At 43.0% G+C, this 23,349-nt stretch overlaps 1 protein-coding gene across 3 annotated transcripts in view; it reads right to left on the reverse strand.

Annotated features, from left to right (window-relative positions):
• Positions 1 to 1,260: 1,260 nt before the first annotated feature.
• LOC138513913 (zinc finger protein 699-like) overlaps positions 1,261 to 23,349 on the reverse strand; it is a 172,475-nt gene continuing 150,386 nt past the window's right edge. For all 3 annotated transcript variants that reach the window (XM_069629055.1, XM_069629054.1, XM_069629053.1), the window contains one exon: positions 1,261 to 9,713. In XM_069629055.1, coding sequence (XP_069485156.1) covers positions 9,004 to 9,713 — 710 coding nt within the window. In that variant the 3' untranslated portion in view covers positions 1,261 to 9,003. The remainder of the gene's footprint in view (positions 9,714 to 23,349) is intronic.

Genomic DNA, 23,349 nt, shown 5'->3' on the forward strand with positions numbered 1-23,349 from the left:
GGGACTTGCGTTACATATTTTGGTGGCCTGTACATGGATCCAAGCCTCTTCTGGACAGCTGTGGGCTCCTCAGCCACAATTTCACTTTAAACAGAAGTACAGACATCGGACCTGCATAGAGAGCTCAGGGTATATTGTCTTACTGTACATGGATGTGTATTAATATATGATAGACCATTCCCAAGTAAGACACCACCCTGTCTCACCGTAAATGCAAATAAACTCCAGTAAGACAGGACATTGAATAAACTCTTATAATAACCATTTGATATCAAGGTGCCAGGCTTTTTCTTCCAATTCTACTGTACTTTTTGTCCACACCATTCTGCTACCTTATGTTGCCAATAGCATTCACCTTTATACAATCTGTTCTTGTCTATGCCACTTTGGGTGCAGACTTGGCAGTCACAGAATTAAAATGATGCCGTTTAACCTGTGATACAATTTATAGAGATGCCCGAGTAAACTTCCAGGATTACCTATGAACACTCTCGAGCCTCTCATTCATCCGATATTACATGGTGTACTAACGTACAATTTACACAATCTGTCTTGACAACACAACTCAATTACCACAACACATATGTATCTCCTCCCTTTCACAGAACTAGGATCCACCCCACCTGACTGGCATACATTAAAAAAAACATTCTTCGACAGTCGCACCTCTCCTTCCCTTTGTTTGTAGCTCTTTGTCCCACGTGTCCGTCCTCTTATCTTCCCTTGCTTAATTGTCCTCCTCCATTCAGCTGACCAAAGGCTGGATACCTCTGGAAGGAGCACAGTATGCCACTCCACGGACAAGCCTAGGCACTCTCAAACCACTATGGTGGTGATTCTGCACAATATAAAAGCAGTTTAACATAGCATGTACAATATTGCCAGATGTTTGCAGCAAAAGTGGTTGCCTGAAAGGGTGAGATATCTTTTGGAAATAGTCTTGGTGGTAAAGCAATAGTGATAGCTCCATGAAAGGTGGAATCAAATACATTAACATAATAAAAATGTGTGGAAAAAATGTGCGTTGGTACACTGTAAAGATGGCGACCAATAAAGACACTGGTGGTTGGCTGGGGTTAGTTCATCACCTTTGTAATTGCCCTCTTACACAATTGATTTAACAAGGATAGAGTAAAATCCCCAAATAACCCAGTAACCTAGCAAGAAAGTTCCCAAGGAGTTGCTTCACAAACAGCATTCAGCAAGAATAATGTCAGGGATTTAAATAATGCAGTTATATCATATTGGCATCCAATATACTTATATCATATGGCAAAATAGGTTGCTTTTTATTTATTTTCAATTAAACACATTTGATCAATTTTGCACACAGGCATGACATTTATCATGTTTTCCGAAGGTACACAACAAAGGCCAACCAAATATTAAACCTTTAAGTTAACATAGGACTAAGAAGAAACACATTTTCAGTATACACAGAAAACAACACAATCATTTTTCAGGAACAATACTGGTTAAACAATCGAGTCATGTTTGAAGAAAGCAATGAACGAGTGCAACAAATACATACAATAAATATAACATTTAAAAAACAACAAAATACGTAAACCATAGATTAACAAAATAGTAATGTTTGTGTCAGTAGACAGTACTTTATGATCAAATTGGTGTGCTTGTTGTTTAATTAAAATGGTAAGGCCTGTGGTGAGGTAAATATCCAGATTACTCAACAATAATCTTTATTACCTCGTTGTCCCTCTTCCCTGCCCCAGTCCTTAATAAAATGAAGTGATCACCTTGGACACTCTGTTGCAAAAAACAACCCTTTATCCCAGATTAAAGAGGGAGGGGAAGATTTGTTCTCACAAGTATAGCAATGGTGTGTGTCTTTTTACTGACTGTATGCTTTAGAGACAATATGGAACAAACAAAACATGCCACCAAGGGTCTTAATTCTAAGTCTCTATCATGTTTACCCGACAGATGTGCAAGTGTGGTTGTGGGGGAGGTCAGATGGTATTGCAAGAACTCCAAACATCATCGACATCGAAGATCTTATTCTCCTTGAAGAACTACTGATGAGCCTCCTGCTTAACCTAAATTCCTTCTCAGCTGTTTCTGCATTTTATAGTTCATTCCATTACCTACCCCAGATTTCAAACATCTCAGAGGATGTTAAGGGCAGGCATAAAGCTACTGCTCCTTCTGCTACTCTGACTCATGTTTCTTTAGCTCCATCCACAGACATCATCCATTCCTCCTCTAACCTTGGAGATAAACTTGCATTCTGTGCTGGTTCACCTGGAAGTTGAAGTTGAATGGGATACTGTGAGGAAATAGCCCGATAATGATGCATTTAAGAAGAATGTTCCATACCCTGTGACTCATTTAGGGCTGTTTGATGTTTAGGCGGCTAAGGTTACACTTCCTGTAGAATTAAAGGCTCCCTAAACTCATCATGTTTGGACTATTACTAAATCTGGAATTTATTTGCTGCAAAGAATAAGGAAGATTGCTATGTAAGAATGGAAACAGAATGGCAAAATCTTGACGATGTACTACAAGCATAAGAGGCATCACATCCAAGGTTTCACAGAGGATGGCCCGGGTGTATTTTAAAGTGGGCTTACTTCTAGCTTGTTTTTAAGGCATACCTAAGTAGGCATTCAGGAAGCTGTTCCTTCAGACAGAACTCATACAAGAGTGGAATGTGCACTGAAGAGTTTTCATTCAGTGTCTTATTTTGCTATTGTGGCAGGGCTGTATGCTGTATGCACAGTGCAATCTCTTATCAGATAATTCCAGTCCCTCATGGTGTTACTAGAAGGAGATATTGACTGCAATGCCTTACTTGAAATGAGCTAATTAGGTCTGCAGCTATTTTTTTAATGTCGTTTATACTATTACGCTGGAATCTGTTTTGTCTGTTTCGGTGTGCGGCTGGCTGAAATTGCAAGGGGATAGGATTTCAGTGTTTTCGGTTCCATGGGCTTGGATGCATGTCAAGCTTCTGAGTTATCATCTATTGAGTTATTTGTCTCCAGGCTTGATGAAATACATCTAGAATGGTCCTGTGAATGGAAAGATTTGTATAGATCTTCAATTGCAGTTGTACCAAGTCAACCTTTTCTTTTGGATTACATTGGACCCTCCTTTGCTTCTGGTTCTAACTAGGGCTGCAATCTTAAAGAATTGGGAAGTTATGCTGGCTCTCATTAAGGCACAGGGGTTGTGATCCCTGGAGCAACGTCAGTACTCGAACTGGAAGGAGTTATCAGTAGTTCTAAGAGGTGAACTATGGGTTTTACAGGAGCTGAAGGGTTTAGCCCTTCTGTTCAAGACAGTCGATATGGTAACAAAGTGTCACAGCAACTGCCAAAGGGGTACAAGATCGATCTATCTAGGTCCAGTTGGGGACCATCTCTTGTCTAGGCCAGGGAACAACCTTCTCTCACTCAAATCATCTTACATTCCAGGATCGGAGTACACTCCGAGAAAATGGCTAACATGAGCTTTTCCTTCTTCAGGGGATTTCTCCCTAACAAAAAATGCTTTCAGCGTGATCTGCCAGATGTTCAGAGTCTAGATCCTGGACATTTCTGTGTCAAGACACAATGCTCTTCAAGTTGTAGCATGGTCACTTCCTCATATTCAGCAGAAGTATGGTCCATGGCTGGCTGACATCTGTAGAGCAAATACTTGGGCTCCTCCTATGACTTTTGTTTCTCACTACAAAAAATGCTTGAAGGATTACACGGTTAGCTCTGTTGTCCTTCAAGAATCTAGGTAATTAAGTCTCTAATACGCTTTGGCTTTGCGTTACTGCACAATTTGGTGTTGCAATATGTTGAAAGCACTGAATTTATTGCTGGCAGCAGCACAAACTGTTTGGCATACCCGCAATTGATAAGGATTGGGAACAGGAAGAGGGAAGAAGGGACAATATCCAGATTGCTAATAGATAACCCTCATATATGAGGCATTGGAAATATTATAGAAAGTCTGTTTGGAAAGGAAGGAGGCAATATTCTATGCAACCCAAATGTGTTTTCCAATTGCTTTCATTGTACACGTTTGCAAGAGACACCATGTGTTATTGCTTTATCTTGGATCATACTCAAACCAATACAATGGTTGGTTTTCAGAGATCTGCGAAATCCTAGAATGTCTTACGCACCCTCAAAGCTAGGGGGTTATTTCAGAGTTCGGGAGCAATTTTCCAATGAAGATTGCATCTTAATTTGTATGTCTGTGGTCAGGATGGTTGTAATAAATTTACAATGGTTGTACAGAGAACTCCTGAAATCTTGTCTGGCTTTAGGCCATTCCTTTTCTAGGTGGGGTCATTGTGATACAGAGGCTCTTGAACTCTATTTTCTGCTGGATCGGAGCCAGTATACAGCTTTGAGATATTGGCTGATGGAGTCCTGTTTTTCACGCTAAATGTCAATCACACAGCTTAATTCTTTTAATTGTAGGTCATGAATGGATTTCTTTCTTATGCCTGAGGGAGGGTACTGCAGTATTCAGGTTTAGATTGCAACACTTGTACGCTGTGGGTAAGGTCAAGAAAGGGGATAAATTGGGACCAAGTAGGATACCAAGGATTTTTACCTTGTAAAGGTTGATCCGTATAATGGCATAAAGCGTATATTTGTTTATCCCCAGCGCAGAATTTCTTATTTGCCTGCTTTGAGGCACAGTTTGTGGTTCCACATCCAATCCTGAACAGCATCAAGGCAACTGGTTAGGAGCTTTGTTTCATACGTCACTATGGTGATCATAAATCTAGAGTTGTAAGATTAGAGTTAGAATGGAAAACTGAATGCATTAGTGGGCAGGGCCAATGGTCTCATATACACATTAAGGAGCCACGGAGAAAGGGATTTTATTTAGCAGACCCCTTGTACACATGGACAATGTCTGAGTGGAAGTTCCAAAGTTTATCATGGGCTAGGCTACCTTGAGGAATTGATCTGAGCCACTTGAGCGATTGTCTTATTGTGCATGTGAGAGCTTCAAGTTGTGTATCAGGATCGAATGGATTACTGTGTTGCAGGCAGCCAAGCAGTCTAATAAAATGTGTGGCAAGACAATTGTTGAGTGATGCAAGGCTTTCTTCGATGATGTTTAAGTCAGTGGTTCTGTATCAGATCTACAGCCCTAATTGGTTGCAACAGAGGAGTTGGGTGAAACTTTGGTTGCGCTTGAAGTTGCGGACTGATGATTTGTTTGTGGATTTTTGCTTCTATCTGTAAACTAGCAATTGATCTGAAAGTAAATATTTCCGGGTTTGCTTTTACTTTTGTTAGTTGGAGGCTAATAGTGGCAGTTTTCAGGGGGTTAAAAGTGTTTTATAACTGGAGCTAAGATTCTGACAGATGTTTTAATCTGACTGGGTTGGCAATGTGCTCTACTGCAGTTGAAGGATTCATTTGTCCGACTATATTTTTGCAATCTCAGATTCTGTAATGTACTGAAATGTTGGGAATAAGACAGCCACCAATACTCCAGATAAAGGGAAAGAGTAGTTTTAGTTTTAAGCTGAATGTTTATTTTTGATCACATCTACTTTTCCTTTGGAGTATTTGGCAAGGTCATTGGTAATCTTTTGGGATGGGTCACGGAGGTCTCGTTTGGACAATTTGTTGTATATTTTGAATAAATCAGCTGACTTGTTTGGGGTGTTTGAGAAATCTATGGAATCTGTCCACTCTAGAATCACAGAGAAAGCTTGCAGCCAATTTTGATCAGATTACTGCATTGAGTTTTGCAATAGGGTTTGAGTTTGCCGCCTTGTTTTTTAGGTCTGCAAGACTTTCGTCAAATCATTTGTTTTTGCTTTTACAAATGTACGTTTCCTGTCTTTAGTAAATGCAAAGCCTGTTTGTTAAGGGTGCAGTTAAAGCCTGCAATGCGGGTTGTTAGTGTAGCTTCTAGAGTGCAAGAGGAATTTACAAACACTGTCTGAATCGTGGAAGGTGCTTGCAAAGGTGCCTTGGTTGATCTTATGATATAATATGACATTTATAATAATTTATGAGCATATATGCTGTGCTGTGGTATTCAGCAACTTCTAAGGGTGTTGGCATCTTTATCTCCTCCTTAACACAGATGAACAAGAGGCAGTTGAAAATAAAAAATAAATGTGCCAACCGACTGCATTTCTCTGGGGGTGGATAGGCACAGTTTAATGAGGATTAGTAGTAAGTAGGTTGGGAATTACCCTGTGTCCTACTCCTCCTTCTCATATCATGGCTCCCTTACTCTCAAATGGACCATCATGCTTTGATCATGAGTCGTACTCCTCGATAACTGCAGAGGAAGCTCTCTTGGACGGGAGCCTTACTTATCAACTGCTGCCATATGTAAATACATTATAAATGGAAGCTGTAAAGTGTTTTCTTTCATTACTATTCATATTAAGGCAACAGATTGCTGCCTCTGGAAGTGGATCACTCGCGATAAGGACAGTGACAAAGAAGGTCCCCAGGAAATTACAATTAGTGGTAATATGCGTGTTGCCTCACAATGGTCAGCCCCTGTCGATAGCATGCAATAGATGTAGCTCTTGCTAGTAGCATGTCCTTCTGAGGAAATCTATAAAGTCTCTATGAAGACAGGCAACATATCCTTTCTTTCTTTCTTTCTTTCTTTCTTTTCTGTCCCACATGAAAGGCTGTTTAAGAGTGCATAGAGTAAACAAGGGGTGAAGGAGAGGGAGATGAGGATGGGAGGGGAACATTAAGGCAACATCTTCTTTATATAAAAGAGTTTTTCCTTCCAGGTAGATTTTAAGACATTCATTGCAAATTCTCCCGTGCAGCTTTGAATATTGTTTGACCCGGGAGTTTATATTTGCAAGCTCTTGTGATTAATAGAAACCTGCCCTGTATGAGTATTAATAAGGTACATGTACCTACACTTTCACATAATATTTTCAGTTGCATTTCATTAAGCCTAATATTGTGTGTTTGTCTTCAAAACAAAACAGGAACCGCTCATCACACCACATTGCACGTTCAGTTTAAAATCCATACATTCTGGTTGACTATCACAAGTAAAAAAAAGTCATTTAAATAAAGAAACAATATGAACCTCATAACTGTGATCTATGAAAATGTACTAGGATTTTTCATTTTATTGCAAATGTAGGCCAAAGTAAATTAAACACACCCACACACACAATGACATTGACATGTTCTGAACTACCATGATGCCAACTGATAAATGCATAAATGTTTGTGAGGCTTTAGCTAAAATCACAAAAAGTGAGCAGCAATTGAGTCGGCAATACCAAAAACCAAGATGCGCCAGCAGCTCATCTTTTTCTAAGGTTTATAAATTGAGTAACATTAAAATGATTGATAACATTTATTATTAAAGTGTGTAGAAGCTGGAAGAATCTGGCATGAAACCCTATAGTATCTGCGCAGCTGCGCAGCTGTGACAGGCATTACTGCCTCAGGTAAATTATTAATATAGCGCTGGCCTACAATGGTAAAACCTGGTGATAAGGCATACACATCTTCAGTAATTAAGCTGGGGAAATGTGATATTATCATGATTATCTCCGAAACCGACACCTGCATGGTGTCAAAGTTCTGGATTTCACACAGTGTTTCTTTTGGGGCAGCATGTGCAGTGGGGTTTGGTTTCTCTAATTTAGAAGTCCAGTTGTTCCTCCAATGTGTGACATCATTGTGATGCTTTATTCCATGTTCAATTGGTTTCTCGTATGCCCGGTCTTCTACAGTAATTAAAAGCATTCTGTCCCTCCAGGGCAGAATACCCTCTTGGAACTGACATGCCTAGAAACAAAGCTATGAAAATGGGATTTTTCATATAGAAACTATGGCTGGTTTCCTGGCACCTACCTTTCTAGAATTTATCTGTTACTTAAAATGTCTTTATGTTCACTCTAAAGTGACACTGTTTTCAGTGCAGCACTTTGTTGCACAGTGTGTTCTGTGCTGTTTCATGCAGGGACATATCATTAAGTGCCCAGGATCAGTCAGTGGACTCACCTCCTGCTCATGTCCTTAGTCCATGTAGTATCATGATCTTTCAGTTAATGGCAGTTGTACCTCACTAGAAGATGAGTTTTAAAGATGAATTGCAGTGAAAGCTGGGATTGATCCTCTATATTGCAATACCTATGCCGGACCAGGATGGTCACGCCCTTTGGGAACTTACCTGAGAGTTCCTTCCAACTCACACTGGTTGGGGGACATTCGGAGGATACACTTTGGGTAGACATGACAATCAGCAAGCATGATCTTGGCCCACGAATAAAGAAAGAGGACTGAATTAGAGATTCCATATTACCAAAACTACCAGAGCAGGGGGCTACCGTCTCTGTCCTTGATCTAAATATGTTTACAATATAGATACCTGGTAACCGTGCACCATAAACAAAAAAAGATACTTTGTTAGAGATACCAATTCAAAATGGGCACCGAAGTTTGATGATTTCAAGGTTCATGCCCTCTTTGCCTCTGCAACAACTTAAGATTATCATTTAATTTTCTGAGACATCTTGTTAGGGACTCAGCATTCTTACCCTTGGCACATTTGTGTTGGATGCTTTTGCAACTTAATTGTATTTTCTGCTGCTAATATCTCAATTTGGGATATTGGGTCTTTTAATGTTTGTACCTGTGCCACATGATGAAGTGTTATTCCATTTCATATAGTTGTTTTGTTCCCTTTGGGTATGATGTATCAAATGCCATTGCTTCTTCTATTATTGCACATCCTGCAGCTGATTCTATTAGCAGTATGTTGCTCTGAACCCATCTCATGACAAGGATTCGTGAAGAACCTGTTTCACATTGGAAATCTACTTCACATCAGTGGTAAAAGAAGCATTAGCACCATGTTCATTGGGACTGTTGATGTGTATGTAATTAAATCACTTCCTGGTGTTGATTTGTACTATTTGTTTTTTCTTCTTTGCTTGTGATGCCATCAATTAAATCCTCTTTTGTTGTCTCCTCTAATCAAAGATTAACCATTACAGAGCAGTTGGATAATGTGCCTTTATCTGTTTATCTTTTTCACTTTTCCTGAGATTAGCCCATCTTCAGTATGTCTTCTTAGATGTAGATTTAAACTTTCTTTCCAAGTAAAGCTTTTCCCACATTCAGTACATTTGTATGGTCGTTCTCCGGTATGCATTCTCATATGTCTTTTCAGATGATCTTTCCGACTGTATTGTTTATGGCAGACTGTGCACATAAATGGTTTCTCACCTGTATGTGTTCTGTAATGCTTAATGAGATGTGCATTGAAATGGAAGCTTTTTGCACAAATTGTGCATGCATGTGGCTTCACTCCAGAGTGTTCTCCCATATGTTTAACAGCCTCTTCTGTGAGACTGAAGCGTTTATCAAATTCAGTGCATGTATTTGATGGAAGATTTTTCTGTTTTTTCAGAACACCTTTTAGTAATGCTGAAGTTCTCTCATTACTGTCACGATACTTGCATTTCTGTGAAATTCCCACTTTGGGCCTTCCTTGAAACAGATTGAAATTGCTGAAATTACTTTTACATGGAGTTTCCTCTTGATTCTGTTCCATGTACATTTCTGATGGCAGATGTCTTCTAGAGTTTGTTCCTGTGTGAGCAGACAGCCACACGTTGGTGTTGGTTTTCCTTACTAGGGAGTTAGATGGTGCTGTTTCTGTGTTGCAAAGAATGATCTCTGTACATTTATTTTGTTTATTCATGCTTCCATCACCTGCTGGATCTAAAGGATATTTGGATATTAGTTTTCTTCTTTTAAGAAAATGTCCACACACACAGTATTTTCTTACAAGGTATTTCTATAGGAGACATTTGTATAAATCATTGTATGTAAAAGGTTCAAATTATATTCTTAATCATAAATATAGGAAACCCAATCCCACATACTTGCTTTTGATCAACTTCAAAATAACATTCACTTTTCTGGAACTAAACAAATATAGAATAATTAATTCATTAAGATAATTCAAGATCTGTACAGAGTAAGGTATCTGATAATCAGGGTATTGGTGGGTAGTTTTGGATTGAGCGGCCAAATTACTTTCCAGGAAAATTGAAAAACACACTCTTTTTTGACCATTTATATCTTTTGAGCCGTAACACATACCTGCACAAAATAGATATGGCGGGTTTAAAAAGGCTTCTTATATATGGCATACATTACGTACCGTAATCGTATTTCTGATGCTTGCATTGCTTACATTCACATGCTGTGCATAGTCCGACATCTAGTGGTAGTCGCAGAGTATTGCGTGACTTGTTTTCTAAATTCGAAAAGGGAAATCAACTGGGCATGTTTGTATTACTATCCCTTGTGTGAAGTGTACTGTACTCATGGTCCTTCACGTGTCGAGGTCCCTCATTTTTTTCCCCACCATCGTAAGTCACTATTTGCACTGTTACTTAGCTAACGCCATGATTATAGAAGTTATACTTATATTTAGTTGTTTTTCATTGTTTCAACCAACATCATTCGGCCATTTTTAACAAACAACTTTCAACGACAACTCCTCGCTATTCGACGACCCATTGGCTTCAGCTTTCACCAGTCAAGCGGCCTGTTACAGTAGGGAGAGTGAGGGTTTTCATATACTGCATTCACACAGAGAATGTCTTTTAGTGTCTCTCCCCTTTAGGACACACACTGTGTGTGTAATAATTGCCACCCCCCGAGATCATACAGAAAAACATTGTAAATGCTGTAAATTGTTTAAACCTAAGACATCAAAAGACAGGCATACCAAGCTGAGGCTTGCATTAATATCCAATGGGCGCCCAAGAGTCTGAGGAGGAACAAGTCAGCTACGGCATACAGAGTGATGTCAAAGACGACATGGGTTCTTCACAATCCCTAGTGTCAGACCCCGCCTCTGACAAGTAGTCCTGCGGTCCTGTGATGGAGGCCACACTCGGCGGTAAAGACACACATTCGCACTGCACTAAGCACTTCCCCCAAGTTGTATTTTGACTAAATCATCAAACAAACACAGCTACACGGTGTCGCAAGAAAGTGGTAAAACCCTTTTAGGCTTGAAGCATCCTTTGTCCTCTGGGCCCTCGACTTACTCAATCGCTGTGTGACAAACAGCAAAAACAAGCGCAAATTATGACAACTACTGACTCTGCACCTAAAAAAAGTATTTCCTTTTTCGCGCCGAAAAACAAGCGCTGAAACATAAATCTTTGACGCATGTTTATGTCATGTCGAAACTCAAACAGATACGTCTTAAACACGTTTCAAAAACTGTTTCTAAACCCATAGGTAGTCCTATTAAATTAGCTACAGTTTTCACACCCATTGACAGCACGTTGAAACAGACACAATACAAAGCTTTCATGTCTCCATTGCCAGGAGCTTTACATTCTCAAGTAAATGATCCCTTGGATCCTTTTCAGTTTTATAATGCCCCCAGTTGAAGCGAGTGGACTAGAGAGACATTTGAGCGAACCATAAAAATAATGTCATGTTTTGTTGATTTTATGGATAGACATCCTGACCAATTTACAGACCAACAAATTGAGGGTACGGGGGAGCCTCCTGCTAAAACCCTAAGGTTGCATTCAGTACACCCCCTGACACTTCTTCTGCACAAACTTCCCCTTCTGGTGATCAAAGCTTATCAGGGGAACTCTACATCATTGATTACCAACATCAGCATGGTGATCAGTATTCTCAGGATGACCAGTATACTTAGGATCAATACTATGACAAGCATGATCCAGATATTTATGTTTTACCGTCACCCGACGATAAGGATCAGCCCATTGCTGATTCTCCTATACATGACTAGCTGCAATATAACGACTTACTCATTAAAGCAGCAGAGATATTTAAAATTGAAACACAAGAAGCCCTATAGCACTTTTAGGAGACAAAAGATCAGTAACCCAGTTTATACCATTATTACAATCAGTTCAGAGACGCATTCAGCCCACTTTGCTAACAAATCCCTTAACCAGAGCAGTAAACCCAAGAATTAAACAACATTCAAGCCTGCACCTCCAGATCCCCTCTATATTAGGGTCCAACTTAAGCCATACTCCTTGGTTGTTACAACCACAAGGAAAAGAGCAGGTACCCCATTAGCATCTGCAGAAGCACCTCCTGAAAAGGAAAGCGAAAAGCTTTGTACCTTAGACAGAAAGGTTGCTACTTCAGCAGCGTACCAAACACGCATCGCAAATAATACAACCTTATTGGCTAGTTTTAGCTGCCACCTATGGGACTTGTTCCCAACTGTGTCCTTAAAAACAATTTAGACGCAGCAGATAATGCTGGCCGTATTATTGCTGAAGGCACGCTCTTAAAGTACACCTCTTGGTTATGTCAGTCTTAAACATACCCATTGAACCCAATGTTCTCTTCGGCAAAGCTGTAGATGAGGCGTTTAAAGAGTTCTAAAGAGAAGCATGAGACCCTAAAGACATTGGGGCAGATATCAAATAAACCCAGTGTACAACGGGGGGTATTTAACACACGCCATTCTTTTTGCAGGCAGAGATTCCCACACTCGCCACAGGCAGGAAACAATAAAGGACAGTATTCTTCTTGGTTTGCCTCTCAAAGTCAATCCACCCCTTATCAGTGCAGTTTTCAAAGTGGCAAAAGAAGAACTTGAGGTAGAGGTAGAGCTGCCACTGCTAGAGGGCCGCAGCCTCTGAGCAATGACGTTCCCTCCCATGTCTCCCCAGTTGGAGGCCGTATTTGCCTATTCGCGAACCATAGGAGAGAATTGCATGCGATCAGTGGGTTCTATCAACAGTGGCAAAGGGTTACTCCATCAAGTTTCTAGAGAAACCCCATCATCCACCAAGACACAGGAAGATGTCTCCACAACACCTGAAAATCCGGCAGGAAAAAATTAAGTCTCTCCTACAAAAAAGCACAATAGAGCTGGTTCCATCTCACACGGTAAAACAGGGTATCTATTCAGTGTACTTCCTAGTACCAAAAAGTTATTTGAAACTGTGAAACACATGTGAAACTGCAAAACGTTTGACAACACAAACACGATAGCCCTGCTACATATAACACTGCCAGTTCAGACACACCACTTACATCACAGCCTGATCTGTTGCTTGAACTTCGTGCTCACTGAGTACCGGTCTTCCGTCATAGCTAGGATGTACTCATATGTCTGATGGAACCGAAATGACGTAAATGCACACTGAGAAGGTGTCATCCTACAAGCAATCTGCAGACCCAACAAGACACTGGGATGACCATAGTGGCTGTTGCTGGTCCCTGAGTCCACTGAACACCAGTCATCGAATTTAGCTAGTACTCGTAAGTCGGATAGAACAGAACTGGATGTAACTGGGCAACAAGAAGGTAACTTCCAATAAACAATGGCAGACTCAACGAGACACTGGGACGACTATAGACCTGGACTTCGCTTAATCCAATAAAGATTTAGAATAGGGCAACTCCACAACGATGACACTACCAAGCAGGGAATGATCACCTCAAGCCCGGCAATCAGAACAAACTCTGTGCTAGACAGAGAATCTCTCTCAGAGAACCAATGCTCTGAACCTCTAAAATAGATATGAAGAGCTCAGCGGGCACTGGAAGGTAATCTGAAATAGGGGTCTCCCACCAATCCGCACAGACACTCACACATACCGATATGCTCACCCTCTCCTTCACACCACCAACCAATAGAATGCAGCTAAACCCCTTGATCAATTTCAGCCTAGCTGCATGCATACCTACACAACTCTATGAACACCACAACAGCCTTTAGAACGCAGCTATACCCCATGAAAGAAAATCAGCCTAGCTGCACACAAATCTCATACACAATCTCCACCACTGCCAGAATGCAAACTTTGAGGTCAACAGCCTTGCTGCATGCATTCTATTCTACTGACCTCACACAACCACTGCACCATGCCTAGCATTAGAATGCAGCTACACACCACGTAAACCGCACTGGCTGCACACTATCCGAGTGCCCCCAAAGCACTATTTACTACTCTACTATCTCTCGATTGACCTGGATTTCGGTCCCCGAGGACGTTAAACCCACAGCGATTTGAGATCATACCAATGGTATATAAGGCGCTATACAAATGCACAATAACATAGCATAACACTTCAAGAAGTAATTCCCCTCTTAAAACAAGGGGATTACATGGCAACATCGGATATGTAAGGTGCATATTTTCATATTCCAATGTTGCCAGCACACAGAAAATACCTGCACTTCCAATTAAGACATACCCAGCATCAGTTCAAAGTGCTCCCCTTCGGCATTTTATCAGTGCCAAGGGAGTTCACCAAAGTTCTACCAGTGTTAGCAGCGCAGTTGTGAAGGCTATCCATCCCAGTCTACCCTTATCAGAACGACTGGCTCATAAAAGCAGAAACACCAGAAATGTGTCAAAACAACAATCAAGCAACAATCTATTGTTCCAATTGGGGTTCTCCATCAACGAGAAAAAATCAAGTTTTGTCCCGTCAAGTAAAGCAATTGCTGGGAGCACTAATGACTCAAGAAGGCTTACTCTTTCCATTAAATGAAAGAGTCCAGAATATGTGGTTTCAAATCCCTCATTATGTCGCAGTCAGCAGATAACCGTGCACAAGGCAATGCGCCTTCTCGGGATGACTTCTTGCATATACCTGCTTGCACGCACGCACAGTTGTGCATGCGTCCTGTGCAAGAGTGGCTAGCGAAACAATGGTCTCAAGCAAGTGGTCAGTGGGATGTTCTAGTGCTTGGTAAGCAGCCCTTAGTACAGGCTCTACACTGGTGATCCAGAGACGATATGTTAAAAGGCGAACCCTTTCGCAACCCACCAGAGCAGGCCACTCTCACAACAAACGCCTCACTCTCAGGGTGGTGAGCACATTACCTTCATCGCACTGTGCAGTTTGTGAACACAACCCACAGCAAAAAAATTACATCAACCTACTAGAATTTCTAGCAGTCCTCAAGGCTCTAACATCACTTGGCAGGACAGACAGTTCAAGTCCTCACAGACCGTACCACTGACATGTTTTACCTCAACAAGCAGGGCGGGACACACTCTCTAAGTCTGTCCAGGTTAGCCCAAAAGATTTGGAAATGGTCTCTCTGATGCAACATTTTCCCACTATCTCAACATGTTCCAGGGGAACACATTTCACTAGCAGACAGCTTAAGCAGAAATCTGCAGCTTCCCACAGAACAAAAGTGGAAAGATATTTTACACAATGGGCCTCATTACAAGCATGCCGGTCTGGAAATAGCGGTCCTGGTCGCTCCGTACCAGCACCTTTTTCCAGACCGACATACTGCGAGTCGTGATGCCGCTAACATCGTCACCGCAAGTGACGATGTCGTATCCAGCAGCACCGTGAATGGAATTTGCGGAAATAACGCATCAGCCGTGCCTGAGACACCGGCATGGCAGTAGTATGTGCACATTCCGAGTACCACGTTCACGTAAACACCGGCATGAAAGTGAAGGTAGCACCGTGATGACTGTGCCGGAAACACTTTCATCGCGGACCAGGCAGTAAACAGCGGCAGGTGTGCAGAAACAGGTCACAGGTGGCCCAAATCCGCCTAGGTGGCCACCATGAGCACTGCAAGAGCACAAAAGGACCACTCCCACACCCCATATCCCTTCCAACACTACCATGCTTGCAGCAGCAGTAGCAGTAATGGAGCTGGAGGTCCTGCATGCAGGGATACAACTTGAAGAGGCAGAGGAGGCGGCAGAGGCGCAGGAGGTGAAGGAGGTCCATCATGGGCATACAAAATAACAATGGCCTGCAGGTTGCACCCTGCAGGCAGCCACCCATGTCACGCAAAAGGACCACACCCTTCAATCTCAGCCAAACAAAGATCCACACCCTGTACTAGCTAGACAGAGACACCATCACATCCATAGTGGAACTGATCCACAATGACCTGGTCAGCCTCATTCAGATTAGTACTGCTATCCCCCTTGCTCAGGGTAGCGTCTGTGCTACACTTCCTTGCCACCGGCACCCACCAACACACTGTGGGTGTACTGCATGGGCTATCCAACCCTGTTTTTTGTGGGTCTTTCAGGTTATTGATGCCCTCCTGTGGCACGTGTGTGATCCCATAGGCCTACTCAGAACACCTGACCAGGTTAATGCCATGAAAATTGCAATCCAAGCCCTTGCCGGTAATGCCATGAAAATTGCATTCCATGCCCTTGCCGGAATTCCCAATGTGAATGGTGCATTGGACTGCACACATGTGGAGCTGGTGGCCAGGCATGTCGTTGAGGCAGTGTACAGGAACCGTAAACTATACCACTACGTCAAAGTGCAGATGGTGTGTGATGCACAGACTAATCATTCAAATGCAGCACAATGCCCCACCTCCATACCACTAGCGTACCCCACAGCAGGTAGCCAGGTCGCCTGCCTGTTCCAAGTGCACCTACACATATACATGTGACATGAACAGCAACAAAATAGCTGGGCATATGAATGGATGGTTGATAGGACCATCATAGGACATGTAAATCGAACCCAAATCAGAACAAAGGGTCATAGGGCAAGTTGGATGTGAATGGGTGATGGAAAAGTGACAGCAAACCACCCATCCACCATGCATAGGGTCGAAACATATTGGCTGCTTGGCAATCATGAGCCTGTCATCGCCTTTCCAATCCGATAAGTTCCTTCTATGCTACCCCTCTGTGTATACATCCACATTCATCAATTTGCCAGATTCATAGATGCTCGTCAACCACTCCTATACAGCACATCACATACAGGCTCCTCTATGATATATGCTACGTCTTGTGCAAATCGCATGTAATAATTTGCATTAGTAAGTGAACAATATACAGACTGTAGCAACATGATACAGGCCCCACAATGTTTTTTCAACTCTTGCTGTCCCTCCCGTGCAAGTGATGCTGTATACCCCTTGATGTCATGGCTGATGACCCCTGTGAGGCAACCACAGAACCAGCACAAGCAGGGATACAACCATGCTCACATCAGGACATAGTGTACAAGTTGAACCATTGAGCAGACCTTTAGCCTGTTAAGGCAAGTTTCGGCTGCCTGAGCAGATCAGGGGGCGGGGGGGCTGATGTACAGCCCTGTGAAGGTAGGCAAGATAAGACCTTGCCTGTGCTATGTTGCACAACATGTGTATCAGGCGCAACATACCACTGCCACCAGACATGGACATGCACCCACCTGATGCGGAGGATGAGAATGACAGTGATGAGGAACTGCCATTGGCACATCGCAGGGATGCCATGGATGGCCATGAGGCAAGCAATGCACTTATTAACCACTATGTTTGAGCACATCACACAAGCACATGGCCTAGGACAGCTAACACACTCAGCACTGTACAGGAAATAATACACTCAGTCACACTAAAAATGAATGTGCAGTAATGATTTCAATACAATGCCAAGTTTAATATATATAATTGAATGATAAACAAATGTGGAACTACACCAACTATCCAAAATATCCCTCCCCAACTATCTCTCCCCACCCCCCCTCCCAAACTATCTCTCCCCACGCCCCCTCCCCAACTATCCCTCTCCACTCCCCCTCCCCAACTATCCCTCTCCACTCCCCCTCCCCAACTAGCCCTCTCCACTCCCCAACTATCCCTCTCCACTCCCCAACTATCCCTCCCCACTCCCCATGCCCTCCCCAACTATCTCTCCCCACTCCCCCTGCCCTCCCCAACTATCTCTCCCAACTCCCCCTCCCCAACTATCCCTCCCCACTTATCACTCTACAAACCCAGTCATGTTGTCCAAGTAGTCCTTACAGAAGACACATACAGGGCACATGTTTGTTGTAGGCCTATTTGCATCCTCGCTTGCTATCTGGTGTGCGACTGTGTACAGAGGAGGACAGGCGCATTGAATGTAAAGTCCAAGGTGAACACCCTGTGGATGAGCTGGTTAGGGAAATTTGCTTATGCTTTTTTCTCCCAACACCACTCCTCAACAAGATAGTTCACAAGATGTACCAGGTAGCACCGATGTGGGCTCTACAACCATGGACTCCACATCTACTGTGGGCTCGACCACTATGGTTTCCACACCTACTCAAACGAACTGTGTGCAAACCAATCAAACTTCCACGCCCATACAATATACTGCCCCAAGTGGACAACATTCCATTCCATCCTTATCCTCAAACTCTAAACTTGGCAGCGTGCCTCCTGAAGTCTGAGTTTGAACATTTAAACCTTCCACAAAGGTGTATGGACATCCTAAAAGAGGCATGAAAACCCAACACAAGACACTGTTATTTTAACAAGTGGAAACGATTTGCCATTTGGTGCAAGTCACGCAACATCAATCCAATTGACTGTTCCCACTCTGCATATAGTGCACTATCTGCTTTACCTTTTAGACTCCGGGTTAGTCTTTAATTCCCTCAAAGTGCATTTGCAGCACTCTGCTTACACTACCTCACAGAACAAAGTGTCATGGTGAAAAGGTCCTGTAAAGAAAGCTATCGTGGAATGAGTAAAGAGGTTATACCCTCCAATTTCTAATCCACCTCTGGGCTGGGACCTAAATGCTATGCTCACAAAACTCATGGTTCCAACTTTTGAACCAATGCACAAGGTTAGTCAGACATCAAACATATAAGACTGTTTTTCTTATAGCCTTGACGTCAATAAAAAGAGTCAGTGAACTACAAGGCCTCTCAGTACAAGATCCCTTTATTAATATTCACAAAGGCATGGTGGTTCTCAGAACATACCCACGCTTTTCACCTAAATTCATATCAAAGTTCCATGTTAACCAATCCATTGAACATCCAGCTTTTTTCCAAAGCCCAACAAATTCGGCAGAAAGAAGCCTCCATACTCTGTATATAAGGAGAGCTATCATGTACTACACTACTACGGAAAAACAGATAGTTCTTTTTTCATTGCAGCTGGTAGGGAAGGAGATAATGTCTCCAAGTCCGCAATCTCAAAGTGGATAGTCAAATGCATCCAAGTTTGCTATTCACTAACAAATCCTTATCTTTCACATCGAAAGCACACTCTACTCAAGGTACAGGGACGGCTCTAGCTTCCATTGTAAATGTTCCATTAGATGCAATTGGCAAAGCAGCTACTTGGAGTACCACTATATACATTTAGAGACTACTGCTTGGAAAAAAATCAAAAGCAGATTCTCAGTTGGGTCGAGCGGTATTAAGACATCTATTTGCTGCTGTAGCTTCAAACATCCCATCTCCTTCTCCAGGTACTGCTTGCTGATCTATGCGCAGTATGCGATTCTAAGCAGATCCACAAGCCTCATCTGTATTTCTGATGCCTTTATCTGCCTAGATTCACATGCGGCGACCCTTCCTCCTCTCTTGGATTTGAAGATGCATGAATTACTTTCCTGTACTCATGCAAACACTTGATACTCCCTCATGTCAGAAACAAAACAATCTGAGGGACATTGACGCATGAAAGACCATGGGTACAGTACACATCACACAAGGGATAGCATTACAAACACTCCCAGTCGATAAATGCGGTGATGACCTCTCGTGTCATAAAAGTGAGAAAAAACCCACCACACAGACATGTATTCATCACAAAGCAGAACATATTGTACTAAAGTGTCATTGCTGGAGCAAGAAAAATGTCTGACCCATCAGTGAGTTGTTGCTGTCAGTGATTAGCTGCTGTAAGGGTGTAGAAGTAAGAGGTTGCCACAAAAGGTGGCATGTTGAGGGATACACACTTTTATTGTAAAAAGGAAGAAGCAAATATAACTATCCCTCACTCTGAGAGGTTTCCCTGCCTCAACAAAAACTAGGGAATTGTCAGAATGTCTGCAACTAAAAAGTCAACCATCCTGTGTCCAGATTCTACCTTTATCCCTTATACATATAAATTAAATAAAACTGGATTAGTCTGTTCTGAGTCCAGAAGAATGACTCCCTTCTTCTGGACAAACACTGTTCGCAAGCAGGGGAATGTTTCCCTTCCACTAGTCGCAATTCTCCCCTTATGAAAATGAAAATAATGTTCCAGCCAAGTTGTGTAAACCTTGATACCAAGAGAATGGCTCCTTTCTCTTAGTCTTCCTTAGGCTCTTTACAACGTTTATAAATACCAGGGGGAATGACTCCCTCCCCCTGATCTTCCTAGGCTTCTCACAATGCCAATAGAATGTCTCCCTTCTCTACTAAGTTCTTGTGGGTAGGGTAATTATGTCCTTGCCTTCTTTATGGGTTCTCAACCTGTATTTGGCTTCCTCTTGACTTTGGCAAACTTGGTTCACTATCCTAGCAGGTTTTACTTTGTATCAAACATCTTTGGGGTTTGCTAGATTGTATGGGGTCCCAGAACTGTACTTGGCATTCTCTTGACTTTAGCCAACCAGGTTCACTATCCTACCAGGTCTTGCTTGGTATGCAATTGCTATTCTGTATTATTCTCTATGTGTATGGGTCCAAGACCCGTGGTTGCCTTCCTTCAGAACTTCTGCATCAGCTCCCTGCTGTTGGGCTGCGTGGCCCATACGGTTCCCTTGCTCCAGTCTTTTCACCTGGCTGGCTGCTCCGCAGTGCGTCTCCTGCCCCAGTATGACCACGGTGGACCTTTTGAGGATGCTTCTGCAGATGGGTATATATCCTGTCCCCTGCTGCCTCTTATTCGTACGGGATTCAAATCTCCTGGTTCCTCCAGGGAGGATCGTTCTCATTGGGGAGTCCTTCTTCCCTTTTAATATCTCTATAGTGTTCAGAATGTCTAGTCTGCTCAGTGTGGATGGGAGCACCGATCTGCATGGCTCCATGCCTCTTCTTCGTCACAGTCATAGCATCTATTGCCTCCCTTGGGTAGACACTATTCTCCCTGTCAGAGGATGAGAGGTGTTTGGGTATATTATGGGTATACTATGATCATACCTTGTTCTCCCTGAGATGTCCTCCCTTGTCCCATAAGAGGTTCCCCTTCCCATGTGATCCTCCCATGATGCACCACCCCCAGGGGGACTGCTGGACTGTGGCTATACGGCCTGACCCCATGGGACGGGCCCTCTCCCTATGGGAGAAGGTACAATATCTAGGGATTTGTCACACTGCCCAGCTCTGCAGTGTACATAAAAGAAGGTGGAGCAGAAATGGAGAGATTGATTTGAACTTTGGCAAGCTGCGAGTACTGTGGAGAGTAGTTGCATTGTTGAGTCGCTGTCTCCAACAGTTCAAAATATTGTTCCCTCAATGAATTCTCCCTGCCATGCTGATTTGGAAAGCAGAGGAAAAGCAGTATGACTCGGGTGGTGGAAGGAGGAACTTGTGAACATCACTTGCAGCAGATCGGAAAACTAACAATGAAGGGCGAGAAACAAATTAGAACCTAACATAAGACTCAGACACTGGCCCTGTATCTGAGGAAGAGATGGTGGGGAGGGTGCCGAATCGCTGAGACTGGTAAAATGTGGTGTGTGCATACAGGTGCATAGTGGAAGAGAGAGCTGGTGAGGACACACTGAACTGCTGAAACAGAATAAAACCTGTGAAGGTTTGAGAGGTGGAAAGCAACTAAAGAAGTGTATGTTGGGTGTGTGATGAATCCCAGGGTACTGTTACTACTCCCATGGGGGGAGCCCCTTCCAATGAGGCCAGAGAGGTGAAGCCCCTACCCAATAGCCGCCCTGAGAGTGGTACTCAGCAGGTGGATCTCATGCGGAGGGAAACGTTCCATGGGACCAGTGATGATTATCCTGGGAGAACGCAGTATACACCCCCTCCTTTTCTGTCCCCTCTCCACTCACCCCACTCAGGCCTCTGTGGTCCCCCACACATCTATGCATCTCTGTAAAGTAGAAAATCCCGTCCATACCGATTTAACTGGGACGAGAAAGAGGGAGGCTTACCAGATGAGTTCTCTCAAATACTGTGATGAAGAAGAACAGGCAAGGAGGCGAAAGCCCAATGAGGAACCAACGTGCGCTACAGTCAACTAGAGTCAGCACTAGCGATAAAAGGGAAGAAGGCCTGTGTACCTCGTTAGATACTCCCTGGCAGAACCTAGAGCCAGCTGGAAGCTCACCATAGAGAACAGGAAAGGCTGACAAAGCCTTGTCAAACACATGCAGTGCTCGCGGTTACCCAGGCTGGAGAATTGGAGGCCTGGGGAAGACCGTGCGGTCGGGCCGAGAAGCACATGCTGAGAGGGACCAGATCTGGGAATGCTGCAAGGACATGCGGAGACCGCTGGAAGGTGTGCAGAAGCCCACGACAGGAAGAAGCAGTTCCATGAAGCTGCCCGAGCAAGCCAGTAACCCCACAAAAGGTACCTGGGTTACCGTAGCGGGTGGTGGACATAGAAGAGAATGAAGGAGGCAGTTGGGAAAGGGGCTGAAGAACCCCATCTCCCTCATACCAGTTCTTTTGAAGAACTAAGAGATGGTCACATGAAAACCAGTGCCTGGCAGGCTAGTGAACCAGGCCTGAGTAGAACATGCAGTAAACCTGAGAGAGGGGTCTTGGAGCCATATGAAGTCGGGAAGCCCTTCAAGAGCAGCACACCAGGGCCTGGGACCCATACAAAATCTGGGAATCCCTGCAAGAGCAGCACACTAGGGTATGGGGCCTATACGAAGTCAGGGAAACCCGCAAGAGTAGCACAGTATGGTCTGTTACCTATGCAAAAATAAAAAAAAACACACAATGAAGGGGCTGTGACCCAGAACAGGTCTGGGAAGTCTTGAGATAGTATAAAGGGGTCTGGCACCCACACAAAAGAGAGACAAGCTACTTTTATTTTTCTTTATTTATTGATGTATTTTATTCAATTGCTATTGCTTATACAAACCCTTTGCAATAAACAGCAGAAGAAAACACAATAGAACAACAAGTATACATTTGTTAAAAATAAACAGTGTAAAAAAGTACAATTCAGTTTTTGTCAAAAATCTCCACACATGATATTAAAACGAGATAAATCACTTTTAAAACAGATGATACAATAACATAAAAACAGCCAATTGATTAATACACCACAAGAGAAGAACAAGTTACTCTCTTACCTGGTAACGTTCTTTCGATGGGATGGTCCAACTTGTTCTCTTGTTCTTCGAGTGGATTGGGTCCTCCAACGTATTCCATATCTATGACAGACTCCCAAAGCAGTACCAATGCAAGGAGGTGGGAAAAGAATTCAGAAAACAGAAATTTAGAATGCCCAATCAAATTGCGGGGTAAAGGACCGCCTTGCCAAAGGCCAGATCCTGCCCACAGATGATAAGGGAGTAGTGACGTACAAAAGTATGTACCAAAGCCCAGGTGGCTGCATCACAGATGTTATGAATAGGAACACCCCTCTGTAGGGCAGTAGAGGCAGCCATACCCCTGGTAGAATGGGCCCGCAAGCCGACCG

Source organism: Ambystoma mexicanum, chromosome 12 (genome assembly GCF_040938575.1).
Source record: "Ambystoma mexicanum isolate Mex_15411 chromosome 12, UKY_AmexF1_1, whole genome shotgun sequence".
NCBI classification, from domain to species: Eukaryota; Metazoa; Chordata; class Amphibia; order Caudata; family Ambystomatidae; genus Ambystoma; species Ambystoma mexicanum.